At 41.6% G+C, this 12,125-nt stretch overlaps 1 protein-coding gene across 7 annotated transcripts in view; it reads right to left on the reverse strand.

Annotated features, from left to right (window-relative positions):
- LOC311270999 (LIM domain-binding protein 3-like) overlaps window positions 1-12,125 on the reverse strand; it is a 53,006-nt gene that overhangs the window by 26,163 nt on the left and 14,718 nt on the right. For all 7 annotated transcript variants that reach the window (XM_084376316.1, XM_084376321.1, XM_084376320.1 and 4 more), the window contains 2 exons: window positions 3,230-3,381; window positions 696-771 (listed from right to left, as the gene is read on the reverse strand). In XM_084376316.1, coding sequence (XP_084232442.1) covers window positions 696-771; window positions 3,230-3,381 — 228 coding nt within the window. The remainder of the gene's footprint in view (window positions 1-695; window positions 772-3,229; window positions 3,382-12,125) is intronic.

Genomic DNA, 12,125 nt, shown 5'->3' on the forward strand with positions numbered 1-12,125 from the left:
GAGCAGGAGGGGGAGTCGGGGAGGAGACGAGACGGGGACGGAGCAGAGAATGTGGGGTAACAACTATCAATATGTGATCAATATGTTTCATAGACAAGTTCTGCTGTCAATGTTGTAAAAATGTCTTATTAACATATTTTTTTTTACAAAAAAGCCTGAATGTAAAACTGTCATCAGTTTCTGTTGCCTTTGTCTCCTCACTTACATCTGTCATGTGTTGAAGCCCTGAGAGGCAAAACTAATTAGTATTTATTAATCATTTACATTTTCTAATTACATTTTTTTATTTAGTTTATATTTTTTCCATTCATGAAACAAAAAACAAACTTCCACAGAAGAAAAATAATAGTAATAAACAAACTGTTCTGATTTGTCTCTCAGGGCTTCCATACTTCTGTAACATTTGCTCCACATAATAAAATAGTAAATATTTTTACTTAAAGATCATTTTCACTCAACAGTGTTTTGTTTTGGGACATCTTGGATTCAGTTCATGTTGTTCTTCCTGTGACCACCAGGAGGCACCAGACATCTACGAGTGCACACAGTGTGTGTGTGTGTATGTGTGTGTGTATGTTGTGAGTTAACGCTCCATTACTAACTCCCCCAGAGGTGATCAAGCATCAGTCTCGCCTCAGTATCCAGGGTGGGTTTGAGTGCAGCAGGCAGCAGAGATGCATCATGGGTAAAGTTACCTGTTGGTGGGGGATCAATGAGGGAAGAGCGGAGGCATCGATTCTCGGTGTCATCATTGGAATGGGACGCTTCGACCTGCAGGAAGATAAACGTTAGTGATGATCAACATTTCTGATATTGGTGCAACATTATCATCTTTTTGGCAGTGATGTCAGCATTTACTACCTCCACACTTTTTATTATTAGTCTGTTGTGTTTTGTTTCCTAATCTTATGATTTCTGACAAGAATACTGATCTGACCCAATCCGACCCGACCCGATCTGATTTGATCCACATGTGAAAGGAAAAATTAACTTATTTTTATCACGTTTTCTGAAGTGTGGGACATTTTACAGGAAGTCATTTTTATTGGTGCAACTGTAAAAAAATAATTTCCTGTTTCCAATCAGCCACAGATGTTTTGGTCCGTTTCCTTACATCTCGACTCGATCGGACTGATTTTATGTTCAACATAAAAAGTGTATAAAGTAAAAAAAAGATTTTTTAATATTTCAATAGTCATTAAATTATATATAGTTCACTTGTCTGATTTTTTCTTAAAAAAATATTTTCCCTTGTTTTTACTGGCGCCTGAACACAACGTGACACCAGCAGGTGTCACATAAACACATAAACACTGTCGTTAACTGAGGTTCATTAAGGACTAAAGGACAGAATCCTGATTTCTCCACATCCAGCTCGTCTCTCACATGTGTCCTATTTTTCCACAGAAATGTTTTACTGTCAAAGCTTCACGTAGGTTGAACCTCAGAGGACGACTGTGTAAATGTTCTGTACAAGTAAACTCTCCATAAATCCTCCATACGTGGGTTGCTGTGACCCGTTTACGCCTCAACAGAAGGACACTGACAGAACAAACAGAAGAACTGTGTCAATGCCTCTCATTCACAGGAAACACCTACACACCGACGGCACCATAAAGAAAAGCCTTCAAACCTTCAGCGAACAGACAGGAGGAGGTCGAAAGTCAGAGGTCACAGCACAATAACTATACGAGCTGTACGTCAACAGATAATAGAAAGAGGTGACGCTTCATGTTCTCTGCACAGGAAGCTGCAGCTGAATGGACTCCATACAATCACGTCAGCTGGAAGGACTGAAGGAAGAGCTCAGTTATTCAGGTGAGAGCAGCGATGAACAAACATCCTCCAGCCTCCTGCTGCAGCTCACAGAAAACTCAAGGTCCACTGTCACAAGAAGATTTCAGTGCCAGAGAACAAAAAAGCTGCTGGTGAAGACAAACTGTATCCTGACAATCACAGATTCATTCTGAGCTGCAGGAAGGGAACAAAGCAGGAATGATTGTGTGTGAAGGTCAAACAGCTTCGATTGTATCAGGTCTGTTTCCTGACCTCCCCCTGCTGCTGCTGTCCACCACCGTCCACCTCACACTGATAAAACAACATGACGGAGGCTCCTCGTCTTCAGCTGGACGGCTGATCTTCATCACATGGCCCGGAGCGTCTGTGGTGATGAGACTCAGCAGCTTTCATTTCCTCACTGAACTATCAGATCTCGTCTGTTGGACGCCGTCAGGAAACGAGGAGGAGGACCTGACGGTGCATACATCTTTTCTTTAGTTTGAAGACTGCAGCGGTTAAACTTCTCTAAGAAAGCAGTTTGGATCCATCAGAACAATCTCCTATCTTACATTACTAAAGTAGAACAATAGAGACTCAGGTCCTATGGTTTCCTTTATTCGGACAATAAGTCAGAAAGGTTCTGGTCCTGTTTGATCTGTGGCCCACCTGTTGATATATTCACAATAACTGTCATCAGACAGGTCAAATATCGTGTGAATAATCCAGAGAAGATATTCAGTGTTGTCTCCACCTCTCTTTAATTAGAGACAGAACACAAAGTGAACAAAGTCGCAGGAAGATTTGATTGATATTCTTTAAATTTCTACAGATATCCAGATAATATCGTTATCATGAATATGTTGTAGAGAGAATCTGACATAGTGACGGTTCTGATCCCAGTCCGAACACCGACACTGAGGTCAGAAAATAAAGTGTGGGGTTCCTCAAGGAAAGATTTTAGGACCACTACATTTTAAGTCTTAATGTGACCCTCAGTGTTTCCTCCTGATCACACAGGAACAATTAATGCAGATGTACTTAAGATATTTCGCAACCTTAGCTTTACATGATGTGTCTCTACTGTATGAATGACACACTGGATGTTCTTGTAATGTTTCACTAGAAGATTAAACAGAAACCATGGATTTAAATCACTGTCAAAAACTTCACGCACAGCGCAGTGAAAGTCCCGTCAGCTGAGAAACACGTTTTGTTAATTGTATAATCCAACCTGGTGAAAGTGTTAAGTATTACTGACTGTTTCAAAACTCCTTGTCGTTTGTTTCACTGTAGATAAAACCAACAATGCATCAGCTTAGCGACACAATAAACATTAAACCAGGGCGTTTAATCGTGCATTGATTTTAAATACTTAAAAAAAAAAAAAGACACCCAACATGTATTTTTGACAGAGAAGAAAAACAGCTGATGCTCTTTGGTTTTTACTAACTTGCTCATGGTGAGCGCCAGGTTGTAATTGGCCATCTTGATCTTGTTCTGAGCCTCCAGGTGAGTCATCCCATCCGTGCAGACGCCGTCGATGGCCACGATGATGTCACCCTGGACCAGGTTACCCTGCGCTGCCTTGCTGCCCGGAGTGATCTGTCCAAACACAGAGACAGTGTCTTTAATCTGACATGTGACTGACACACTTATCAAATTCTGAACATTTTGGTTCTCTGACTGTATTTTTATTCAATTAAAGACAAATCAGAAAAAAAGCCACTTTTCTTCTGAACAAACAGAAAAAAACAAGTTGTGTTTTCATGTCCTCATCCTGAATGTAGGTTTGTGATAAATACGTCCACAGGTCAGTGCACACATCCGCCTGCGTCCTTCAATCATGTAATCATGAAAAGCTGGATGGAAGAGGTTCAAACGTTTCCATGAAACAATCAATGAAATGAGAAAAGATTTAATCAGTAAGTTAATGATTAATATGTCTGCACGCTAAAGTCCCGTTAATCTGAAAATCCACCTCAGTAGAGGAGTTTTGTTGACCTGAGAGAGGACGCGACCCTCAGTCAGTCACAGAAACAACAGATACAACAGATACAACAGAAACAACAGATACAACAGATACAACAGAAACAACAGATACAACAGAAACAACAGATACAACAAAAACAACAGAAACAACAGATACAACAGATACAACAAAAACAACAGAAACAACAGAAACAACAGATACAACAGAAACAACAGATACAACAGATACAACAGAAACAACAGATACAACAAAAACAACAGAAACAACAGAAACAACAGATACAACAGATACAACAAAAACAACAGAAACAACAGAAACAACAGATACAACAGATACAACAGAAACAACAGATACAACAGATACAACAGAAACAACAGAAACAACAGATACAACAGATACAACAGAAACAACAGATACAACAGATACAACAGATACAACAAAAACAACAGAAACAACAGATACAACAGATACAACAAAAACAACAGAAACAACAGAAACAACAGATACAACAGAAACAACAGATACAACAGAAACAACAGATACAACAAAAACAACAGAAACAACAGATACAACAGAAACAACAGATACAACAGAAACAACAGATACAACAGATACAACAGAAACAACAGATACAACAGAAACAACAGATACAACAAAAACAACAGAAACAACAGATACAACAGATACAACAAAAACAACAGAAACAACAGAAACAACAGATACAACAGAAACAACAGATACAACAGATACAACAGAAACAACAGATACAACAAAAACAACAGAAACAACAGAAACAACAGATACAACAGATACAACAAAAACAACAGAAACAACGGATACAACGGATACAACAGAAACAACAGATACAACAGATACAACAGAAACAACAGATACAACAGAAACAACAGAAACAACAGATACAACAGATACAACAAAAACAACAGAAACAACAGATACAACAGAAACAACAGAAACAACAAAAACAACAGAAACAACAGATACAACAGATACAACAGAAACAACAGATACAACAGATACAACAAAAACAACAGAAACAACAGAAACAACAGATACAACAGAAACAACAGATACAACAAAAACAACAGAAACAACAGATACAACAGAAACAACAGATACAACAAAAACAACAGAAACAACAGAAACAACAGATACAACAGAAACAACAAAAACAACAGAAACAACAGATACAACAAAAACTACTGAAACAACAGATACAACAGAAACAACAGATACAACAGATACAACAGAAACAACAGATACAACAGAAACAACAGAAAAAACAAAAACAACAGAAACAACAGATACAACAGAAACAACAGAAACAACAAAAACAACAGAAACAACAGATACAACAGAAACAACAGAAACAACAGATACAACAGAAACAACAAAAACAACAGAAACAACAGATACAACAAAAACAACTGAAACAACAGATACAACAGAAACAACAGAAACAACAGATACAACAGATACAACAAAAACAACAGAAACAACAGATACAACAAAAACAACAGAAACAACAGAAACAACAGATACAACAGAAACAACAAAAACAACAGAAACAACAGATACAACAAAAACAACTGAAACAACAGATACAACAGAAACAACAGATACAACAGATACAACAGAAACAACAGAAACAACAGATACAACAGATACAACAGAAACAACAGATACAACAGATACAACAGATACAACAAAAACAACAGAAACAACAGATACAACAGATACAACAGAAACAACAGAAACAACAGAAACAACAAAAACAACAGAAACAACAGATACAACAGAAACAACAGATACAACAGAAACAACAAAAACAACAGAAACAACAGATACAACAGAAACAACAGAAACAACAGATACAACAGAAACAACAAAAACAACAGAAACAACAGATACAACAAAAACAACTGAAACAACAGATACAACAGAAACAACAGAAACAACAGATACAACAGATACAACAAAAACAACAGAAACAACAGATACAACAAAAACAACAGAAACAACAGAAACAACAGATACAACAGAAACAACAAAAACAACAGAAACAACAGATACAACAGAAACAACAGATACAACAGATACAACAGAAACAACAGAAACAACAGATACAACAGAAACAACAGATACAACAGATACAACAGATACAACAAAAACAACAGAAACAACAGATACAACAGATACAACAGAAACAACAGAAACAACAGATACAACAAAAACAACAGAAACAACAGAAACAACAGATACAACAGATACAACAGAAACAACAGATACAACAGATACAACAGAAACAACAGATACAACAAAAACAACAGAAACAACAGATACAACAGAAACAACAGATACAACAAAAACAACAGAAACAACAGAAACAACAGATACAACAGAAACAACAAAAACAACAGAAACAACAGATACAACAAAAACTACTGAAACAACAGATACAACAGATACAACAGAAACAACAGATACAACAGATACAACAGAAACAACAGAAACAACAGATACAACAAAAACAACAGAAACAACAGATACAACAGAAACAACAGATACAACAGATACAACAGAAACAACAGAAACAACAGATACAACAAAAACAACAGAAACAACAGAAACAACAGATACAACAGATACAACAGAAACAACAGATACAACAGATACAACAGAAACAACAGATACAACAGATACAACAGAAACAACAGATACAACAGAAACAACAGAAACAACAAAAACAACAGAAACAACAGATACAACAGAAACAACAGATACAACAGAAACAACAGAAACAACAAAAACAACAGAAACAACAGATACAACAGAAACAACAGAAACAACAGATACAACAGAAACAACAAAAACAACAGAAACAACAGATACAACAAAAACAACTGAAACAACAGATACAACAGAAACAACAGAAACAACAGATACAACAGATACAACAAAAACAACAGAAACAACAGATACAACAAAAACAACAGAAACAACAGAAACAACAGATACAACAGAAACAACAAAAACAACAGAAACAACAGATACAACAAAAACAACTGAAACAACAGATACAACAGAAACAACAGATACAACAGAAACAACAGAAACAACAGATACAACAGAAACAACAAAAACAACAGAAACAACAGATACAACAGATACAACAAAAACAACAGAAACAACAGATACAACAAAAACAACAGAAACAACAGAAACAACAGATACAACAGAAACAACAGAAACAACAAAAACAACAGAAACAACAGATACAACAGAAACAACAGATACAACAGAATGTTGTTTCTGTTGTTTGTGTGCGACGACAGACTGACAGAATGACGGACGACAGACAAACAGACTGACAGATGACAGACTCTCAATACAATTCAATTCAATTCAATTCAAAGGAGCTTTATTGGCATGAAAGTTTTACAACAATGTTGCCAAAGCATCAAAACACAACTTGTCCAAACACTCGGACAGAACACAACAAATAACAACACAAACACAACACCAAGATTGATTTCCATCAATTATATATACAGTATATACAGTGTGCGTGTGTGTGCGTGTGCCTGCGTGTGTGTGTGTGTCGGTCATTCACTGTCCCTCAGGTTGTGGCATGTTGACACATATTGGGCAGCAAGATATGCCCTGTCTCCTTCTCCCAGGAGTATTTTTAATACTAATAAGAGTATCTTTAAGACTCTCTCTGTCTGTCTCTCTCCCTCGTCTCGTGTCGTGTAGATTCAGACGTTACGTCAGCAGGACAGACAGCGGCCGGTCCGTAACCCCGACCCTCTGTGGCGCCTCCATCACAATGACGGGACTGGAGTGTTAAACCCCGAACAGCTGTCCACACAGAGCTAACCCCGCTGCCTCTCTCTATTTCTGTCCACGTCAGCTGCAGCCTGAGTGCTGTGACCTTTGACCCCTGGGGGATGAAGACAGGTGGAGGATAAGGTGTAGCAGGATGTGGAGGAGGAGGAGACGCAAATGAAAATGGAGCTAAAGATGGAGGCTGGTAGAGAGGAGACACACACACACACACACACTCCTCTCCTCCTCCTCCTCCTCCCTCTCCTTTCCTCCTCTTCCTCTCCTCTTCTCTCTCCTCCTCCACTCTCCTCTGTCCTCCTCTCCTCATCTCTCCTCCTCTGTCTTCCTCCACTCTCCTCTCCTCCTCTTTCCTCTCTCCTCTCTCCTCCTCTCCTCTCTCCTCTCCTCTCCTCTCCTCAATCCTCCTCATCTCTCCTCCTCTGTCCTCCTCTCCTCATCTCTCCTCCTCTGTCTTCCTCCACTCTCCTCTCTCCTCCTGTCCTCCTCTCCTCTCCTCCTCTTTCCTCTCTCCTCTCTCCTCCTCTCCTCCTCCTCTCCTCTCTCCTCTCCTCTCCTCAATCCTCCTCATCTCTCCTCCTCTGTCCTCCTCTCCTCATCTCTCCTCCTCTCGTCTCCTCTCCTCTTCTCTCCTCCTGTCCTCCTCTCCTCCCTCCTCTACTCCTCTTTCCTCCTCCTCTCCTCTTCTCTCTCCTCCTCCACTCTCCTCTGTCCTCCTCTCCTCATCTCTCCTCCTCTGTCTTCCTCCACTCTCCTCCTCTGTCTTCCTCCACTCTCCTCTCTCCTCCTGTCCTCCTCTCCTCTCCTCCTCTTTCCTCTCTCCTCTCTCCTCCTCTCCTCTCTCCTCTCCTCTCCTCTCCTCAATCCTCCTCATCTCTCCTCCTCTCGTCTCCTCTCCTCTCCTCTCCTCCTGTCCTCCTCTCCTCCCTCCTCTACTCCTCTTTCCTCCTCCTCTCCTCTCCTCTCTCCTCATCTCTCCTCCTCTGTCCTCCTCTCCTCCCTCCTCTACTCCTCTTTCCTCCTCCTGTCCTCCTCCTCTCCTCTCCTCTCCTCTCCTCTCTCCTCCTCCACTCTCCTCTCTCCTCATCTCTCCTCCTCTCCTCTCCTCTCCTCCTCTGTCCTCCTCTCCTCTCCTCTCCTCTCTCCTCCTCCACTCTCCTCTCTCCTCCTCTCCTCATCTCTCCTCCTCCACTCTCCTCTCCTCTCCTCCTCTGTCCTCCTCTCCTCCCTCCTCTACTCCTCTTTCCTCCTCCTGTCCTCCTCCTCTCCTCTCCTCTCCTCTCCTCTCCTCTCCTCTCTCCTCCTCCACTCTCCTCTCTCCTCATCTCTCCTCCTCTCCTCTCCTCTCCTCTCCTCTCCTCTCCTCTCCTCTCTCCTCCTCCACTCTCCTCTCTCCTCATCTCTCCTCCTCTGTCCTCCTCTCCTCTCCTCTCCTCTCCTCTCCTCTCCTCTCTCCTCCTCCACTCTCCTCTCTCCTCATCTCTCCTCCTCTCCTCTCCTCTCCTCTCCTCTCCTCTCCTCTCCTCTCTCCTCCTCCACTCTCCTCTCTCCTCATCTCTCCTCCTCTCCTCTCCTCTCCTCCTCTGTCCTCCTCTCCTCTCCTCTCCTCTCCTCTCCTCTCCTCTCCTCTCTCCTCCTCCACTCTCCTCTCTCCTCCTCTCCTCATCTCTCCTCCTCCACTCTCCTCTCCTCTCCTCCTCTGTCCTCCTCTCCTCCCTCCTCTACTCCTCTTTCCTCCTCCTCTCCTCTCTCCTCCTCCACTCTCCTCTCTCCTCATCTCTCCTCCTCTCCTCTCCTCTCCTCCTCTGTCCTCCTCTCCTCTCCTCTCCTCTCCTCTCTCCTCTCTCCTCATCTCTCCTCATCTCTCCTCCTCTCCTCCTCTGTCCTCCTCTCCTCTCCTCTCCTCTCTCCTCCTCCACTCTCCTCTCTCCTCCTCTCCTCATCTCTCCTCCTCCACTCTCCTCTCCTCTCTTCCTCTGTCCTCCTCTCGTCCCTCCTCTACTCCTCTTTCCTCCTCCTCCCTCCTCCTCCTCTCCTCTCCTCCTCCTCTCGCTCTGACTCATCTGGCTGACATTTCCTCTGAATGGTTGTTTATGACTGTGAATGAGACGTCGCCCCTGGAGACGAGCTGTTAGCTGTTAGCTGTTAGCTGACAGTGACAGACTGCAGGGAGCCGGGCCCAGTTCACATTCTGGTCCGGTTCCAGTTGGAAGAGTTCCTGCAGAGAGGCCGGATCGCAGGAGGAACTCAGCCGGGCTCAGACCCGCTGCTGGAAAACCTTTTAACAGCAACGAGCTACGATGTGGATCTGAAGAAGAACAAGCTGCTGTTCTCCTTTAGACCAGAGGAGGGCAGCAGCACTGAACAGTGTTCAGGTCTTTAAGAGCTTCATGTTACAAGAATGTCTTCACTATGATTTGATGTTTGATATTAGATATAAATGAACACATGGGGGCGCTGTGGTTCAGTTGGTTAAAGCACCTGTCTAGTAAACAGGAGGTCGTGGGTTCAAATCCCAGCGGTGCCTCGTTGTTACAATAAAAGTTCTTTTCTGTGACCATTTTTCTTTAAAATAGTTAAAACACCATGTTTGTGTTGATTTTAAGAACATTCTGTATTTTCCACAGATCAAAAGAGACAAAGGACTCTGGGTCGGATCTCTAAATTCAACCATATGACTGTCACCTGCTGAGACCAAATCTGCATCATCGGCAAAGTGAAGACGTGTTTCTTTAATGTGAGCGGACCTTCACCTTCCTGTTATTGAACCTCAGCTACAGAGACTTTATTAACTTTTCTCATTGAGGTCCTCACTCATGAAACCTTCAGGTGAAATATCAAAGACAAGGTGCAACAGAGGTCAACAGGAGAAACAAAGAGAGAAAGAAAGGAGCAAACAACGCTGACCATCATCCTGATGTTCACCACAAACCTCGTCTACAGACTCAAACACATCAGCAGCAGCAGCCGGACTGCAAACTGCGAACACAATGAAACAGTCACGTTAACTGAGGCCACAAAACTCAACCAGTCAGGACACTTTACAAATCCTCCTGATTATTAAAAATATGTTATCCAACACATAAAAATACAGTTTCCCTCCTTCAGTTAAATCTCGACATTTCTAAATCTGCAGGCCCAGACCACTTGGAACCATATTTTTTAAAGCTAGCTGCTGATTATTTTGCCAAACCTCTCCAATATCTTTTTAATCTCTCTATCACTACGAATTGTATTCCTGAAATTTGGAAAGTTGCTTATGTCCTTCCCCTTTTGAAAGGAGGGGACCCTACTTGTTTAAATAATTATCGACCTATCTCCAAGTTGTCCATCCTGTCGAAGGTCCTTGAAGGTCTAGTAAATGACCAGTTGAAGGATTTCCTTCATACTTACAACATTCTCTCCCCATATCAATCCGGCTTCAGGAAACAACATAGCACAACTACAGCCATCCTCAAACTCACCAACGATATATTATAGAATGGCTGGATCATAAGAAATTTTGTACAGCTGACTTTGTTGACCTTTCTAAGGCCTTCGACACAGTCGATCATTCTATTCTGAAGCGACGACTGCTTGACATAGGTTTATTTGAGCAGGCCGTTGGTTGGTTTGATAATTATTTGTCTAATAGAAAACAATGTGTTTATTTTGAAGGCAGCTCATCCACACTGCTAAATGTTTCTACCGGTGTGCCTCAGGGCTCAGTTCTGGGCCCGATTTTGTTTGTTATTTATGTAAATACATTGGGCAGAAACATCCCAAATGCCAAATTTCATTTTTATGCCGATGACACGGTTATATACTGTTGTGGCTCCACTCTTGCCGAGGCCCTTGGCAACTTACAGATTGCTTTTAACCTTGTGGAAAGTCACCCATTGAATTAAGACTCGTCTTAAATGTTGCCAAAACTAAACTGATATTTTCCAATGGCAGGGAAGTACCTGTGTCTCCTCCCAGCATTTTGTCATTACAAGGGTGTGAGATTGAACTTCTGTCCTGTTACAAGTATCTCGGCATTTTAATCGATGATCGGCTTTCTTTTAAACCACATGTAGAAAACCTGGTAAAAAAATTAAGACTGAAACTGGGATTCCTTTTCCGTCACAGATTTTCTTTTTCTTTTTCTACCAGGAAAAAGTTGGTTGCTGCCACTTTCCTCCCTGTACTTGATTATGGCGACCTCTTATATATGTATGCCCCTGCAAATTGTCTGCGTTCTCTGGACACCGTGTATCATGGTGCCTTAAGGTTTGTCACTGGATGTAAAGCCCTCACTCACCACTGCACTTTATATGCTCGAGTTGAGTGGCCATCTCTGGCACGCCGCCTTATACATTGGCATATTTTTATTTATAAAGCCATCTTGGGTCTGCTCCCCCAATATTTATGTAATTATTTCTCTAAATCCCAAAGCAATTACCGCTTGCGTTCTAACGAGTTTTATGTATTAAACGTGCCCAAAGTTAATTCTGAATTTGGTAAGCACTGC

The sequence above is a fragment of the Pagrus pagrus genome (assembly GCF_965226575.1).
Source record: "Pagrus pagrus genome assembly, chromosome: 15".
Lineage (NCBI taxonomy): Eukaryota > Metazoa > Chordata > Actinopteri > Spariformes > Sparidae > Pagrus > Pagrus pagrus.